At 40.6% G+C, this 20,101-nt stretch overlaps 1 protein-coding gene and 1 long non-coding RNA gene across 2 annotated transcripts in view; one reads left to right on the top strand and one right to left on the bottom strand.

Annotated features, from left to right (window-relative positions):
* Positions 1-1,523: 1,523 nt before the first annotated feature.
* LOC139561686 (putative ferric-chelate reductase 1) overlaps positions 1,524-20,101 on the bottom strand; it is a 49,661-nt gene continuing 31,083 nt past the window's right edge. Inside the window, exon 7 of the mRNA XM_071378943.1 lies at positions 1,524-1,626. Coding sequence (XP_071235044.1) covers positions 1,583-1,626 — 44 coding nt within the window. The 3' untranslated portion in view covers positions 1,524-1,582. The remainder of the gene's footprint in view (positions 1,627-20,101) is intronic.
* On the top strand, positions 7,775-9,387 carry LOC139561691 (uncharacterized). Its single transcript, XR_011672192.1, has 3 exons — positions 7,775-7,983; positions 8,589-8,722; positions 9,289-9,387. It is a non-coding gene; the product is annotated as an uncharacterized lncRNA (long non-coding RNA).

The following is a 20,101-nucleotide window of genomic DNA, read 5'->3' as shown; positions in this document are numbered from 1 at the left end:
TTAAAAAAAATCTGACACAGTGGTTGCATTAAGGAGAAGTTTATCTAAAGTTCCATGTTTAATACTTGTATCTTTTATCAATGTTTATTATGAGTATTTCTGTAAATTGATGTGGCTCTCTGCAAAATCACCGGATGTTTTGGAGGCAAAACATTACTGAACATAATGCGCCAATGTAAACTAAGATTTTTGGATATAAATATGAACTTTATCGAACAAAACATACATGCATTGTGTAACATGAAGTCCTATGAGTGTCATCTGATGAAGATCATCAAAGGTTAGTGATTAATTTTATCTCTATTTCTGCTTTTTGTGAATCCTCTCTTTGGCTGGAAAAATGGCTGGGTTTTTCTGTGACTAGGTGCAGACCTAACATAATCGTTTGGTGTGCTTTCGTCGTAAAGTATTTTTTAAATCGGACACTGTGGTGGGATTAACAATTTTAATTATGAGATTTCTATTGTTTTGAATTTGGCACCCTGCACTTTCACTGGCTGTTGTCATATCGATCCCATTAACGGGATCTCAGCCGTAAGAAGTGGGAGGGACAGGGACAGGGACAGTTCATCTTCATCATCTCCAGCAACACTCCAACATCACTGTATATTAAAATGGCTGCTTTCTATGTTTTGTGGTCAACAAGGTAGATGAAGGTCAGTGTTGATGTTGGAGTGTTGCTGGAGATGATGAATGTGAAGTTGAAATGTATCTTTAATAAATCATTTAAAAAATGTCCTCCATATACTTCTATCCCCATAGAAACATACAATTTTCACATATGATGTTTGGGGTGGTGCTGGAGATGATGTATACAAATTTGAATTGATTACATTTTTCCTATTAATGGTATTGTCTATCAACACAATATGTTAGTAGTTGGCCTTGTAATACCAGTCTATCAACACAATATGTTAGTAGTTGGCCTTGTAATACCAGTCTATCAACACAATATGTTAGTAGTTGGCCTTGTAATACCAGTCTATCAACACAATATGTTAGTAGTTGGCCTTGTAATACCAGTCTATCAACACAATATGTTAGTAGTTGGCCTTGTAATACCAGTCTATCAACACAATATGTTAGTAGTTGGCCTTGTAATACCAGTCTATCAACACAATATGTTAGTAGTTGGCCTTGTAATACCAGTCTATCAACACAATATGTTAGTAGTTGGCCTTGTAATACCAGTTTATCAACACAATATGTTAGTACTTGGCCTTGTAATACCAGTCTATCAACACAATATGTTAGTAGTTGGCCTTGTAATACCAGTTTATCAACACAATATGTTAGTAGTTGGCCTTGTATCACTGGGTTCATTCTGTTGGTTAATGTCTTACTACCCTCAACTAGAAGGTGTTTTATTGAGTATATGGAAAAACATGATTGCATATTTAAGCATATGACTTCAGATCTGTCATGGTCCTTTGTTCTGTTACCAGATTGAGTCCAGAATTGCACCCTATTCCCTACATAGTGAAAGGGAGAGGGTGTCATTTGGGGATGCAGCCTGGCCAAGGTGAGTAAAGAGAAGGAGACAGGATTTCTGAGTGCATGGTGCTTCACCTTCAGACCTGCATTACAGCATCATCAAACCTACTACACCTAGCAGGATCAGAAGAGCTATGGAGGAGAGGGAGAGGGAGCGAGAGAGAGAGAGAGAGAGAGAGAAGGAGAGAGAGAGAGAGAGAGAGAGAGAGAGAGAGAGAGAGAGAGAGAGAGAGAGAGAGAGAGAAGGAGAGAGAGAGAGAGAGAAGGAGAAGGAGAGAGATAACCGTTCATATTGGTTGTCCACTCTAGGTAATATGGGATTATATTTGATTAGTTAATACGGTAAACCTAATAGCTTCCATAAATTACAACGTTATAAATGGTCGTACATGTTTCTAAATGCTTTATAAGTTATTCGTAATTATGTATTCATAAATTGCTTTTAATGCTTATCAATTATTAAGAGAGAGAGAGAGGAAAGAAAGAGATAGGTTTAAAGGGAAGTAGTGATAATTAGTTGGGAGGAAAAACTGAGTGATAAGAAATGTGTTGTTCCTTTTTCTAGTCAGAGACTCTGGGAGACCGAGTGAGACATGTAGCCTAGGCAACTCACTGTGAGAGCTGTGACGGTGGTGTTGACAACAGGTACCACAGCCTGTCAGAGAATTGTTGTGTTGGGTGCCATAGTACCATTGGCTGATAGTTACATTCGGAGCATTGTTACGTTGGGTTCCGTAGTTGCATTAGCTGCCATTGTGACGTTCGGGGCCATTGTGGGGTTCTGGGTCTGGGCTCCCATCGCCATGTACGCTATTACCATGACGACTGCGGACATCAGTCTGCTGCTATTGTCCATTCCTGATAGAGTAACGGAGATCCAGATGGTTAGGATATACTCCTACTACTATTACTACTACTACTAATTATAATGTATTTGTTAAAGATCAATATAATTAAATATTTACAAATGTAATCATCAACAGTCAGATGCATTGCACTATCATGCTTATACTTTATATACATGCTTGCACATGTTGTCGATGATACAAGCTTATTTCAAAAGCTTTGAGTTGTATCAATGGGAATAAAAACTATCGTACCAGCGTGAATTAAATACATTAACATACCAGTGAATAAAAATAGGCCTACCATTATTGTGGTAATTGATCATTCATTCATGGTGGTGCATTAGACAACAAAACACTGCATAGTGAATGGGGAACTTTGTTGAAATATAATACACCATCAATTTATTCACATGTACTTAAATAAAATTACTTTAAAGTACTACTTTACTATTTATATTTTTCTTAACTTTTACTTTTACTTTACTAGCATAAATTCTTCAATAAAATAACGTTATTTTTACTCCATACATTTTCCCTGACACCCAGAAGTACTCGTTACATTTTGAATGCTTAGCAGGACAGGAAAATTGTCCAATTCATGCACTTATCAAGAAAACATCACTGGTCATCCCTACTGCCTCTGATCTGGTGGACCCATTAAACACAAATGTTTAGTTCGTAAATAACGTCTGAGTGTTGGAGTGTGCACGTGTCTATCCATAAATAAATAAAAAATAAAATTTTGCCATCTGGTTTGCTTAATTTAAGGAATTTTAAATGATTTATAGTTTTACTTTTGATACCTAAGTATATATAACAAATATATTTATTTTTGATAGTTATGTATATTTTTAACCAAATACTTTTAGACTTTTACTCAAGTAGTATTTTACTGGGTGACTTTCTATTAACTTCTTAGTGATCCCTTCGCGCGCCAGTCCCGTTAACGGGATTGATTTGACAACACCCAGTGAAATAGCAGCGAGCCAAACTCAAAACCAGAAATACTCATAATAATAATAATTCATAAATCATATAAGTGTTATACATCGGTTTAAAGATGAACTTCTTGTTAATCCAGCCACAGTGTCAGATTTCAAAAAGGCTTCACGGCGAAAGCAAACCATGCTATTATCTGAGGACAGCGCCCAGCTCACAAAACATTACAAACAGTTACCAGCCAAGTAGAGGAGTAACAAAAGTCAGAAATAGCGATAACTTACCTTTGATAATCTTCATATGGTTGCACTCACAAGACTCCCAGTTACCCAATAAATGTTTGTTTTGTTCGATAAAGTCCCTCTTTATATCCAAAAACATCCGTTTTGTTGGCGCGTTTTGTTCAGTAATCCAATGGCTCCAAGGCGGTCACAACAGGCAGACGAAAAATCCCAAATGTATCAGTAAAGTTAGTAGAGAAATGTCAAAAGATGTTTATAATCAATCCTCAGGTTGTTTTTAGTCATAATAATCAATAATATTTCAACCGGACAATAGCTTCGTCAATATAAAAGAAAAACAAGAAAGGCGGCTCTCGGTCGCGGGCAGGAAACAGGTCTGGGACACTGCAGGGTCCACTCATTCAGAGTGGTCTTACTCTCTCATTTTTCAGAATACAAGCCTGAAACGATTTCTAAAGGCTGTTGATGTCACGAATACCACCGAAGGTGGCTCCCCTTCCTGTTCGGGTGGCGCTCGGCGGTCGTCGTCGCCGGTCTACTAGCTGCCACCGATCCCTTTTTCCTTTTCGTTTGTTTTTGTCTAATTGTTTTCACCTGTTCCTTGTTGGGGTTTTGGGATGGGTGTTATTTAAGTTTGTTTAGCCCGCTGGTGTTTGTGCGGGCTTGTTGTTATTTGACGTATGTGGTGTTTGTGTTCTTTTGGGTTTTCGCTGTCCGGGTTTTTTAGTAACTATGGTTTTGGGTTTGTTGCGCCTGTGTTTTGGGCTTCACCCATGTTTTTAACTGGTTACTTTATGAAAGGACATTAAAGCGTTTTTCCCGTAAACCTTCTGCTCTCTGCGTCTGACTCCACACCCATCACTCTCCAGACGTTACAGTTGACATCTAGCGGAAGCCATAGGTAGTGCAATCTGAGTCCTATGTCATTGGATACTGTAAAGGGAGTCAATGGAAAACTACAAACATAAAAAAATCCCACTTCCTGGATGGATTTTTCTCAGGTTTTCGCCTGCCATATCAGTTATGTTATACTCACAGACATTATTTTAACAGTTTTGGAAACTTTAGAGTGTTTTCTATCTATTATATGCATATCCTAGCTTCAGTGCCTGAGTAACAGGCAGTTTACTTTGGGCACGCTTTTCATACGGAGGTGAACATAGTGACCCCTACCTTAGTGAGGTTTAAATTAAAATTAAAAAGTCACATGTAGACTACATACTAATACATACACACAAACTATTTAGGTCAAATAGGGGAAAGGAGTTGCTTTATCTGTTTTTTGAAACCAGGATCGCTGTTCGATCAATCAATCAAATGTATTTATAAAGCCCTTTTATATCAGCAGATGTCACAAAGTGCTGTACAGAAACCCAGCCTAAAACCCCAAACAACAAGCAATGCAGATATAGAAGCATGGTGGCTAGAAAAAACTCCCTAGAAAGGCAGGAACCTAGGAAGAAACCTAAAGAGGAACCAAGCTCTGAGGGGTGGCCAGTCCTCTTCTGGCTGTGCCGGGTGGAGATCATAAGTGTACATGGCCATTTAAGGCCAGATTGTTCTTCAGATGTTCAAACATTCATAGACGACTAGCAGGGTAAAATAATAATCACAGTGGTATTTGAGGGTGCAACAGGTCAGTACCTCAGGAGTAAATGTCAGTTGGCTTTCATAGCAGAGCGTTCAGAGGTCGAGAAAGCAGTTGCGGTAGAAGGTAGCACGTCCGCTGAACAGGTCATGGTTCCCTAGCCGCAGGCAGAACAGTTGAAAATGAACCAGCAGCACAACCACTCTGTTGCAATACAATTCAAGAGTAGAGTTACTTTGCTTCTGGATTCTGAACACAAATCATAATGAGGAAACATTTAATTAGAGCTTTCTTGTTGTGGGTTTTACAAATGTGTTACACGATTTGTCATTGCCGTGTCAACAGAGACTTGATGACAAAGGGAATGTATGTGTCAGTGTCCTATCATTTGGTTGTTTACTTGGTTCTTCTATTAGATCCAAATGTGAAACCAACCAGACTTGATTCAGAGTCAGACTGGAATTCCTCCTGCGTAAGGCGTGTCAAAAGTAAATAAAACTATATTTGGAAACAATGTAGCTTTTATTGCTTCATAGTGAAGGACCTACATTAAGATCCATATATAATACCTTACTGTAGGACCTCCTTTGCTAATTATATGTCTTAAACAGCTACATGAATAATTTGCTAGATAAACAACAATCTACTGTGATATTTTAACATGAACATTATTGTCATGTCACAGCTATGTAACCTTGCCAAGGGGCACTCAAAACATGTCAAACAAGTGTGTGTGTGTGTGTGTGTGTGTGTGTGTGTGTGTGTGTGTGTGTGTGTGTGTGTGTGTGTGTGTGTGTGTGTGTGTGTGTGTGTGTGTGTGTGTGTGTGTGTGTGTGTGTGTGTGTGTGTGTGTGTGTGTGTTACTAGGTCACAAGGAATTGGAGTTCTTGATAAGTAGAGGAAGACAGGTTTTTATTTTTGTTACCATGACGTGGGACTTGACATATATGGTCTCTGTGTGCCAAGCTCTGATTCACACTTAGTTGTACATCATGTCCTTGAAACAGTTCAATTCAACACTCGTCTAGCTGAAGTTAAATCAACCTGGTAAGCCATGGTTTATCTTTTCATGAACTACTTTCACTACTAACTATTTAACAAGCCTATGTTAATAACACTAACAAATAATTGTCCATCACTAGTGAATGGAGGGAAGTGTTGCAGGAGAAAATGGTAGGATGATGATTTACCGGGAAAGATGGGTTGATCTGTGACTGTCTGAAGGTTGGAATTAATGTGTTGGAATAAATACATAGACACATGAACAGTATAAATGTTTAAGCTCCTCCGATCAGGGTGAGAATGTGTGTTTAGTTATATGTTTTGGTTTCACGGTCTGAGAGGTGTGTGTGCTGGTCGTGGTGTTTATGGTATCAGGAATCAAGGTAAAACCCAAGTGCAGACGGTGTGAAGTAACAATGTTTATCGTAACACTGGGACAGGCAAACGACAGGTCAAGGCAGGCAGGGGTCGATATTCCAGGGCAGGAGCAAGGTACACGACGGCAGGCTCAGAGTCAGGGACAGGCAGAGGTAAGAGGTCAGGCGGGTGGGTACAGGGTCAGGACAGGCAAGGGTCAAAACCAGGAGGATGAGAAAAAGAGAGACTAGGAAAAGACAGGAGCTGACAGGACAAACAATGGTAAACTTGAACAAACAAGATGAACTGGCACAGACAGACAGAAAACACAGAAATACACAAGGGATAATGGGGAAGACGAGCAACACCTGGAGGGGGGTGGAGACAAGCACAAGACAGTTGAAACTAATCAGGGCGTGACATATGGATGCGCTCGCTTCCATACCAGCCTGGGCATCAGGCAGGGCTTGGTCCCTCCCGCCCTGGAAAATCCCTTTGGGCAGGGGACAACGCCATACCGGCATCTTAGGCAGGTGGGGACGAGTGCTCCCACTGACCAGAGCACCACTGATGCGAGCACCCATTCACATTGTCTTTGAAATGTATTTTTGTTGTTTTAATAGCAATAATAATAATTGTCCTCAGTAACGTTAGAAATTAGGGTTTAAGACGTCATGCTAGAGACAGATAATAAAAAGCCTAATACATAATTTGGCACCAAACAATTCACCTGAATACTTGTCTTTCTTTTGGATGAAGTTCTATTGAACAAGACTGGATATTTGTTTCAATATCTTCTAACATGGAGGCTCATGTATGCTCTTACATTAAGATCATTCCAGGGGTTTTCCCCTACCTTTATATGTTAACATTGTAGATTTGTTATTTAAACTTAATTATTATTACAGTGTAATTATGACTAGTTATATAGTTGTTACTGCTGTTAAACTTTCTGTCTAAACAAGAGAGCTTTAATGACAAAAGGTCAGAGTTTATATTTCCACAGGTGTTTGAGTTCCATTGTCTGTACTGCCCGGGCAACTGTTCATTACCTATATACTGTATGTTTGTAGTTATAAAATGGCTATAATCTCATTAGAAATATTATCATTTGTAGATGTGTCTTTATAAATTGATTCATTGGGTCACATGTCAAATGACATGAGATATCCTGTATTCTTTCTCCTAACTCTTGTTCTCTCTCCCTTTCGCACACACACACACACACGTACGCGCGCACACACACACACACATACACACACAAACACACACACACAAACCACACACATTGTAGATCTGCTATATAGAGACATGGTGGGTTTTCTCTGCCTTCTCCTCTCTCTGACTGCTCTACAAGTGGAGGGTTTCAGTAGGGGAGGATCTTCCATTGCTTCTCAGTGTGGCTCAATGCTACCTGGTAATAGTTTTCATGGCAGCACAGGGCAGAGCTCTTCCTCACCATACACTGTCACTGTCAACCAGACCACCTACCAGCCAGGAGACACCATCCAAGGTGAGTCACCAAGATGGTAGGAACACACTATTAGGCTTACCCGATCCATACTGTATTGGCTCAGATGAAGGAACGGAGTGGGAACAGTAATCTGTCTGGACATTTCTAATACACAACCCATTTCATTCCTTGAGGCACCTGCAAAAAATGTTAATTTTGTGAGAAAATGTAAATAAACATTTTAACAGGGCTTATTATGTTACTTTTTATTATTACTTTTTATTTTAGCCTACTTGTTATATATTTTCTTCTTCTTGAACTGCACTGTTGGTTAAGGGCTTGTAAGTAAGCATTTCACGGTAAAGTCTACACTTGTTGTATTCGGCGCATGTGACAAATAAAGTTTGATTTGATTTGAGATAGACCATTTACCAGAATTGACCTTTGGCAGTCCGTCCCTGCTCAGACATGAACCTTTCACATAGCATATTTCAGCACAGTTAACGTGACAATATAAGATTGCTAAGAGGCAGGGAATCATGACTTAGTCCAAAGACATATCATCCAGCGTTTTAGCACTCAATATCTCATTCTTTCTCCTTCTCACTCCCTTTTTACATTTTTCTGTCTCCCTTTCTCCATTTCTCCCTCTCTCTCTTTCTCAGTGACTCTGTCAGGAAAAGTCAGCTATAAAGGGTTTCTTCTGGAGGCCCATGAGGAAGGACAGAACACCGCTGTGGGAACGTTCTCTCTCGGCAGTAGGACTGGGATCGTTCTTGTGCCGTGCAATGGGATCACAGTGAGTTACTGTTAGGGTTGTAAACTTCCTGAAACTTTCCCAGTTGGAGGATTCCCACCCTGCTCCTACCCTCCTGAATCATGAGATCCTCCAACTGGGATTTCTGGAAAACCTGGGATATTTTCAGAGAGTTTCTGGAATTTTGCAACACTAGTTACAATACAGCACAGGACATTCTGGCCACAGTCTTCACTGTTACCAATTTACATACTGACTTATTGGATTATAATGACTCATCAATATGTCAAATGAAACTGACTTGAGCCAAATAATAGGAGAGTTTTTACTGGTCAGGCTACACAGTGCTGAAAACTAGGGTTGCAACAATTCTGGTAACTTCCCAAAATTACAAGGCTTTGCAGAAATCTAGTTCGTGGATTACAGATTTACTGCTTGAAACCTGGGTATTTTGGGCAAGTTAACGTAAATGTTCAACCCTAGACAAGAGTCTGTTACCTTTACGTAGCTAGAACCACCAATAAGAAATGATCAGTGCCTTACCTTACATCAATGTACCAAAGTCATTGTTCTTTATTGATTGGCTTTACCTGTTATTTTACTGTTAGGCCTCTGGGGTGAGTCAAAGCAACAACCAGGCTAAAACATCAGTAACAGTCACCTGGACATCACCATCCTCAGCCTCATTGGGCAACATCGTAGTCAAGTGAGTCTCTACTAGAGTTGTACATTTACAGTAACTTTCTCCAAATTCCCAGGTTTTCCATAAATCCTGTTTGGAAGTTACTGGAATTTGGCAACCATAGTCTCTGTATAAAGCCATCACAAACACAACACAGTTCTTTTTTACATGATTTTTCTGTAGGACGCAACTGAAATCACATATATTTGTCAAAAATGTTTGCAGAGGTGCCATGCCTGTTGGAAAGAATACAGTACTATACATCTATTTGTTGTATAAAAACATTTTGGTGCATGAACCAAATGCACAGACATCAGTTCAACATCTAGATTTCATTTACCGTTGGTTGAGTAGTAGAAATGACCTTACGTTGATTACTTTCTCCAAACCCTTTCAGTTTTCTATGAGGATGCAAGGTCATCACATAGATATTTGGGGTTGAAATTACTAGAAAAAATGTTGATTAAACTACTTTTACCCAGTGATTCCCCTCTAAATGTTTGCCCTGGGTTGCAAAATTCCAGAAATGTTCCGATAACCTCAAGGATTTCCAGAAAAGGATCTGCAGAATCAGGATCGAATGAGCACTGGAATTCCTACAACAATGGAACATTGCAGGAATTTTGTGTGCAGTCTAATATTGGTACTATTATCTATTTCCTCTTCAAGGTCAACATTTATGCAGACCTCCAGGGTATTTTGGATTGCAGTGCCTAGCGTGACAGTAAACCGACTGTCCTCAGTTGTCACCACTACAAGAGCTGCTCCTACTACTGCTCCTACTACTACAACAACTACTGCTCCTACTACTACAACAACTACTGCTCCTACTACAACAACTACAGCTCTGACTACAACAACTGCAGCCCCTAATACAACAATTACTGCTCCTAATACACCAACAACTGCTCCTAATACAATAGCTACAGCTCCTAATACATCAACTACAGCTCCTAATACAACAACTACAGTTCCTACTACAACAACTACAGCTCCTACAACGACAACTACTACAACAACTACTGCTCCTACTTCAAAAACTACAGCTCCTACTATAAAAACTACAGCTCCTACTACAACAACTACTGCTCCTACTAGAACAACTACAGCTCCTACAACGACAAATACTACAACAACTACAGCTCCTACCACAACAACTACTGCTCCTACTACAACAACTACTGCTCCTACTACAACAACTACAGCTCCTACTACAACAACTACAGCTCCTACCACAACAACCACTGCTCCTAATACAACAACTACAGATCATAATACAACAACTACAACTCCTACTACAACAACTGCAGTTCCTAATGCAACAACTACACTTCCTAATACAACAACCAAAGCTCCTAATACAACAACTACAGCTCCTAATACAACAACTACAGCTCCTACCACAACAACTACTGCTCCTACTACAACAACTACAGCTCCTACTACAACAACTACAGCTCCTACTACAACAACTACTGCTCCTACAACGACAACTACTGCTCCTACAACGACAACTACTACAACAACTACAGCTCCTACCACAACAACTACTGCTCCTACTACAACAACTACAGCTCCTACTAAAACAACTACTGCTCCTACAACGACAACTACTACAACAACTACAGCTCCTACCACAACAACTACTGCTCCTACTACAACAACTACAGCTCCTACTACAACAACTACAGCTCCTAATACAACAACAACTACAGCTCCTACTACAACAACTACAGCTCCTACTAGAACAACTACAGCTCCTACTACAAAAACTACTGCTCCTACGACAACAACTACAGCTCCTACTACAACAACTACTGCTCCTACTGGAACAACTACAGCTCCTACTACAACAACAAATGCTCCCACCCAGTCAACCACAGCTCCGACTACAACAACCACAGCTCCAAATACAACAACTAATGCTCCAACAAAGTCAACCACAGCTCCGACTACAACAACTGCAGCCCCTAATACAACAAATACAACTCCTAATACAACAACCACAGCTCATAATACAACAACTACAGCTCCTAATTCAATAACCACAGCTCCTAATACAAAAACTACAGGGTCTTATACAACTACATATCCAGATACAACAACTACAGCTCCTAATACAACAACAACAGCTCCTACTACAACAACTACAGATCATAATACAACAACTACAACTCCTACTACAACAACTGCAGTTCCTAATGCAACAACTACACTTCCTAATACAACAACCAAAGCTCCTAATACAACAACTACAGCTCCTAATACAACAACCACTGCTCCAAGTACAACGACCACAGTTCCAAATACAACAACCACATCTCTTACTACAACAACTACTGCTCCTACTACAACAACTACAGCTCCTACTACAACAACTACAGCTCCTAATACAACAACTACAGCTCCTACTACAACAACTACAGCTCCTACCACAACAACTACTGCTCCTACTACAACAACTACTGCTCCTACTACAACAACTACTGCTCCTACTACAACAACTACTGCTCATTCTACAACAACTACAGCTCCTAATACAACAACTACAGCTCCTACTACAACAACTACAGCTCCTACCACTACAAATACTACAACAACTACAGCTCGTACTACAACAAATGCAGCTCCTAATACAACAAATACAACTCCTAATACAACAAATACAACTCCTAATACAACAACCACAGCTCATAATACAACAACTACAGGTCCTAATTCAACAACCACAGCTCCTAATACAAAAGCTACAGGGTCTTATACAACTACATATCCAGATACAACAACTACAGCTCCTAATACAACAACCACAGCTCCTAATACAACAACCACAGCTCCTAGTACAATAACCACAGCTCCAAGTACAACAACCACAGTTCCTAATACAACAACCACAACTCCTAGTACAACAACTACTGTTCCTACTACAACAACTACAGCTCCTACTACAACATCTACAGCTCCTACCACTACAACTACTACAACAACTACAGCTCCTACCAGAACAACTACAACTCCTAATACAACAACTACAGCTCCTACAACGACAACTACTACAACAACTACTGCTCCTACTACAACAACTACAGCTCCTACTACAACAACTACAACAACTACAGTTCCTACTACAACAACTACAGCTCCTACTACAACAACTACTGCTCCTACAGCTCCTACTACAACAACTACAGCTCCTACTACAACAACTACTGCTCCTACAACGACAACTACTACAACAACTACAGCTCCTGCCACAACAACTACAGCTCCTACTACAACAACTACTGCTCCTACAACGACAACTACTACAACAACTACAGCTCCTGCCACAACAACTACTGCTCCTACTACAACAACTACTGCTCCTACAACGACAACTACTACAACAACTACAGCTCCTGCCACAACAACCACAACTCCTACTACAACAACTATTGCTCCTACTACAACAACTACAGCTCCTACTACAACAACTACTGCTCCTACTACAACAACTACAGCTCCTACTACAACAACTACAGCTCCTACTACAACAACTACTGCTCCTACGACGACAACTACTACAACAACTACAGCTCCTACCACAACAACTACTGCTCCTACTACAACAACTACAGCTCCTACTACAACAACTACAGCTGCTACTACAACAACTACAGCTCCTACTAAAACAACTACTGCTCCTACAACGACAACTACTACAACAACTACAGCTCCTACCACAACAACTACTGCTCCTACTACAACAACTACAGCTCCTACTAAAACAACTACTGCTCCTACAACGACAACTACTACAACAACTACAGCTCCTACCACAACAACTACTGCTCCTACTACAACAACTACAGCTCCTACTACAACAACTACAGCTCCTAATACAACAACAACTACAGCTCCTACTACAACAACTACAGCTCCTACTAGAACAACTACAGCTCCTACTACAAAAACTACTGCTCCTACGACAACAACTACAGCTCCTACTACAACAACTACTGCTCCTACTGGAACAACTACAGCTCCTACTACAACAACAAATGCTCCCACCCAGTCAACCACAGCTCCGACTACAACAACCACAGCTCCAAATACAACAACTAATGCTCCAACAAAGTCAACCACAGCTCCGACTACAACAACTGCAGCCCCTAATACAACAAATACAACTCCTAATACAACAACCACAGCTCATAATACAACAACTACAGCTCCTAATTCAATAACCACAGCTCCTAATACAAAAACTACAGGGTCTTATACAACTACATATCCAGATACAACAACTACAGCTCCTAATACAACAACAACAGCTCCTACTACAACAACTACAGATCATAATACAACAACTACAACTCCTACTACAACAACTGCAGTTCCTAATGCAACAACTACACTTCCTAATACAACAACCAAAGCTCCTAATACAACAACTACAGCTCCTAATACAACAACCACTGCTCCAAGTACAACGACCACAGTTCCAAATACAACAACCACATCTCTTACTACAACAACTACTGCTCCTACTACAACAACTACAGCTCCTACTACAACAACTACAGCTCCTAATACAACAACTACAGCTCCTACTACAACAACTACAGCTCCTACCACAACAACTACTGCTCCTACTACAACAACTACTGCTCCTACTACAACAACTACTGCTCCTACTACAACAACTACTGCTCATTCTACAACAACTACAGCTCCTAATACAACAACTACAGCTCCTACTACAACAACTACAGCTCCTACCACTACAAATACTACAACAACTACAGCTCGTACTACAACAAATGCAGCTCCTAATACAACAAATACAACTCCTAATACAACAAATACAACTCCTAATACAACAACCACAGCTCATAATACAACAACTACAGGTCCTAATTCAACAACCACAGCTCCTAATACAAAAGCTACAGGGTCTTATACAACTACATATCCAGATACAACAACTACAGCTCCTAATACAACAACCACAGCTCCTAATACAACAACCACAGCTCCTAGTACAATAACCACAGCTCCAAGTACAACAACCACAGTTCCTAATACAACAACCACAACTCCTAGTACAACAACTACTGTTCCTACTACAACAACTACAGCTCCTACTACAACATCTACAGCTCCTACCACTACAACTACTACAACAACTACAGCTCCTACCAGAACAACTACAACTCCTAATACAACAACTACAGCTCCTACAACGACAACTACTACAACAACTACTGCTCCTACTACAACAACTACAGCTCCTACTACAACAACTACAACAACTACAGTTCCTACTACAACAACTACAGCTCCTACTACAACAACTACTGCTCCTACAGCTCCTACTACAACAACTACAGCTCCTACTACAACAACTACTGCTCCTACAACGACAACTACTACAACAACTACAGCTCCTGCCACAACAACTACAGCTCCTACTACAACAACTACTGCTCCTACAACGACAACTACTACAACAACTACAGCTCCTGCCACAACAACTACTGCTCCTACTACAACAACTACTGCTCCTACAACGACAACTACTACAACAACTACAGCTCCTGCCACAACAACCACAACTCCTACTACAACAACTATTGCTCCTACTACAACAACTACAGCTCCTACTACAACAACTACTGCTCCTACTACAACAACTACAGCTCCTACTACAACAACTACAGCTCCTACTACAACAACTACTGCTCCTACGACGACAACTACTACAACAACTACAGCTCCTACCACAACAACTACTGCTCCTACTACAACAACTACAGCTCCTACTACAACAACTACAGCTGCTACTACAACAACTACAGCTCCTACTACAACAACTACAGCTCCTACTACAACAACTACAGCTCCTACTACAAAAACTACTGTTCCTACTACTACAACTACAGCTCCTACTACAACAAGAAATGCTCCCACCCAGTCAACCACAGCTCCGACAACAACAACCACAGCTCCAAATACAACAACTAATGCTCCTACAAAGTCAATCACAGCTCCGACTACAACAACTGCAGCCCCTAATACAACAAATACAACTCCTAATACAACAACCACAGCTCATAATACAACAACTACAGGTCCTAATTCAACAACCACAGCTCCTAATACAAAAGCTACAGGGTCTTATACAACTACATATCCAGATACAACAACTACAGCTCCTAATACAACAACCACAGCTCCTAATACAACAACCACAGCTCCTAGTACAATAACCACAGCTCCAAGTACAACAACCACAGTTCCTAATACAACAACCACAACTCCTAGTACAACAACTACTGTTCCTACTACAACAACTACAGCTCCTACTACAACATCTACAGCTCCTACCACTACAACTACTACAACAACTACAGCTCCTGCCAGAACAACTACAACTCCTAATACAACAACTACAGCTCCTACAACGACAACTACTACAACAACTACTGCTCCTACTACAACAACTACAGCTCCTACTACAACAACTACAACAACTACAGTTCCTACTACAACAACTACAGCTCCTACTACAACAACTACTGCTCCTACAGCTCCTACTACAACAACTACAGCTCCTACTACAACAACTACTGCTCCTACAACGACAACTACTACAACAACTACAGCTCCTGCCACAACAACTACAGCTCCTACTACAACAACTACTGCTCCTACAACGACAACTACTACAACAACTACAGCTCCTGCCACAACAACTACTGCTCCTACTACAACAACTACTGCTCCTACAACGACAACTACTACAACAACTACAGCTCCTGCCACAACAACTACAACTCCTACTACAACAACTACTGCTCCTACAACGACAACTACTACAACAACTACTGCTCCTGCCACAACAACTACTGCTCCTATTACAACAATTACAGCTCCTACCACAACAACCACTGCTCCTAATACAACAACTACAACTCCTACTACAACAACCACAGCTCATAATACAACAACTACAGGTCGTAATTCAACAACCACAGCTCCTAATACAAGAACTACAGGGTCTTATACAACTACATATCAAGATACAACAACTACAGCTCCTAATACAACATCTACAGCTCCTAGTACAACAACCACAGCTCCTAATACAACAACCACAGCTCCTAGTACAACAACCACAGCTCCAAGTACAACAACCACAGTTCCTAATACAACAACCACAGCTCCTAATACAACAACCACAGCTCCTAATACAACAACCACAACTCCTAGTACAACAACCAGAGCTCCTAATACAACAACCACAGCTCCTAATACAACAACTACAGCTCCTAATACAACAACTACAGCTCCTACTACAACAACTACAGCTCCTAATACAACAACTACAGCTCCTACTACAACAACTACAGCTCCTACTACAACAACTACTGCTCCTACTACAACAACTACAGCTCCTACTACAACAACTACTGCTCCTACTACAACAACTACAGCTCCTACTACAACAACTACAGCTCAAACCACTTCAACTACAACAACAACTACAGATCCTACTACAACAACCACTGCTCCTAATACAACAACGACAACTCCTACTACAACAACTACTGCTCCTACAAAGTCAACCACAGCTCCGACTACAACAACTACAGATCATAATACAACTACACCTCATACTACAACAACTGCAGTTCCTAATGCAACAACTACAGCTCCTACTACAACAACTACAGCTCCTACTACAACAACTACAGCTCCTACTACAACAACTACTACAACAACTACAGCTCCTACTACAACAACTACAGCTCCTAATACAACAACTACTACAACAACTACAGCTCCTACTACAACAACTACAGCTCCTACTACAACAACTACTGCTCCTACTACAACAACTACAGCTCCTACTACAACAACTACAGCTCCTACTACAACAACCAATGTTCCTAATACAACAACTACAGCTCCTAATACAACAACTACAGCTCCTACTACAACAACTACAGCTCCTACTACAACAACTACAGCTCCTACTACAAAAAATACAGCTCCTAGTACAACAACCACAGCTCCAAGTACAACACCCACAGTTCCTAATACAACAACCACAACTCCTAGTACAACAACCACTGTTCCTAATACAACAACGACAGCTCCTAGTACAACAACTACAGCTCCTAATACAACAACCACAGCTCCTAATACAACAACTACAGCTACTAATACAACAACGACAGCTCCTAGTACAACAACTACAGCTCCTAATACAACAACCACAGCTCCTAATACAACAACCACAGCTCCTAATACAACATCTACAGCTCCTAGTACAACAACCACAGCTCCTAGTACAACAACCACAGCTCCTCATACAACAACCACAACTCCTAGTACAACAACCAGAGCTCCGACTACAAAAACTGCAGCCCCTAATACATCAATTACTGCTCCTAATACACCAACAACCACTGCACCAAACACAACAACAACTGCTCCTAATACAATAGCTACAGCTCATAATACATCAACTACAGCTCCTACTACAACAACTACAGCTCCTAATACAACAACTACAGCTCCTAATACAACAACTACAGCTCCTAGTACAACAACTACAGCTCCTAATACAACAACTACAGCTCCTAATACAACAACTACAGCTCCTAGTACAACAACTACAGCTCCTAATACAACAACCACAACTCCTAGTACAACAACCAATGTTCCTAATACAACAACTACAGCTCCTACTACCACAACAACAGCTCCTACTACAACAACTACAGCTCCTACTACAACAACTACAGCTCCCACTACAACAACTACAGCTCAAACCACTACAACTACACCAACAACTACAGCTCCTACTACAACAACCACTGCTCCTAATAAAACAACGACAACTCCTACTACAATAACTACTGCTCCTACAAAGTCAACCACAGCTCCGACTACAACAACTACAGATCATAATACAACAACTACACCTCATACTACAACAACTGCAGTTCATAATGCAACAACTACAGCTCCTACTACAACAACTACAGCTCCTAATACAACAACTACAGCTCCTACTACAACAACTACTGCTCCTACTACAACAACTACTGCTCCTACTACAACAACTACTGCTCCTACTACAACAACTACAGCTCCTACTACAACAACTACAGCTCCTACTACAACAACTACTGCTCCTACTACAACAACTACAGCTCCTACTACAACAACTACTGCTCCTACTACAACAACTACAGCTCCTACTACAACAACTACAGCTCCTACTACAACAACTACAGCTCCTACTACAACAACTACTGCTCCTACAACAACAACTACAGCTCCTACTACAACAACCACTGCTCCTAATACAACAACGACAACTCCTACTACAACAACTACTGCTCCTACAAAGTCAACCACAGCTCCGACTACAACAACTACAGATCATAATACAACAACTACACCTCATACTACAACAACTGCAGTTCCTAATGCAACAACTACAGCTCCTACTACAACAACTACAGATCATAATACAACAACTACACCTCATACTACAACAACTGCAGTTCCTACTACAACAACTACAGCTCCTAATACAACAACTACAGCTCCTACTACAACAACTGCAGTTCCTAATGCAACAACTACAGCTCCTACTACAACAACTACAGCTCCTACTACAACAACTACAGCTCCTAATACAACAACTACTACAAGAACTACAGCTCCTACTACAACAACTACAGCTCCTACTACAACAACTACTGCTCCTACTACAACAACTACAGCTCCTACTACAACAACTACAGCTCCTACTACAACAACCAATGTTCCTAATACAACAACTACAGCTCCTAATACAACAACTACAGCTCCTACTACAACAACTACAGCTCAAACCACTACAACTACAACAACAACTACAGATCCTACTACAACAACCACTGCTCCTAATACAACAACGACAACTCCTACTACAACAACTACTGCTCCTACAAAGTCAACCACAGCTCCGACTACAACAACTACAGATCATAATACAACTACACCTCATACTACAACAACTGCAGTTCCTAATGCAACAACTACAGCTCCTACTACAACAACTACAGCTCCTACTACAACAACTACAGCTCCTACTACAACAACTACTACAACAACTACAGCTCCTACTACAACAACTACAGCTCCTAATACAACAACTACTACAACAACTACAGCTCCTACTACAACAACTACAGCTCCTACTACAACAACTACTGCTCCTACTACAACAACTACAGCTCCTACTACAACAACTACAGCTCCTACTACAACAACCAATGTTCCTAATACAACAACTACAGCTCCTAATACAACAACTACAGCTCCTACTACAACAACTACAGCTCCTACTACAACAACTACAGCTCCTACTACAAAAAATACAGCTCCTAGTACAACAACCACAGCTCCAAGTACAACACCCACAGTTCCTAATACAACAACCACAACTCCTAGTACAACAACCACTGTTCCTAATACAACAACGACAGCTCCTAGTACAACAACTACAGCTCCTAATACAACAACCACAGCTCCTAATACAACAACTACAGCTCCTAGTACAACAACTACAGCTCCTAATACAACAACCACAGCTCCTAATACAACAACCACAGCTCCTAATACAACATCTACAGCTCCTAGTACAACAACCACAGCTCCTAGTACAACAACCACAGCTCCTCATACAACAACCA

The sequence above is a fragment of the Salvelinus alpinus genome, chromosome 31 (assembly GCF_045679555.1).
Source record: "Salvelinus alpinus chromosome 31, SLU_Salpinus.1, whole genome shotgun sequence".
In the NCBI taxonomy this organism is placed as follows: domain Eukaryota; kingdom Metazoa; phylum Chordata; class Actinopteri; order Salmoniformes; family Salmonidae; genus Salvelinus; species Salvelinus alpinus.
The sequence above is the reverse complement of the archived record's forward strand: the minus strand, read 5'-3'. Positions and strand labels throughout refer to the sequence as shown.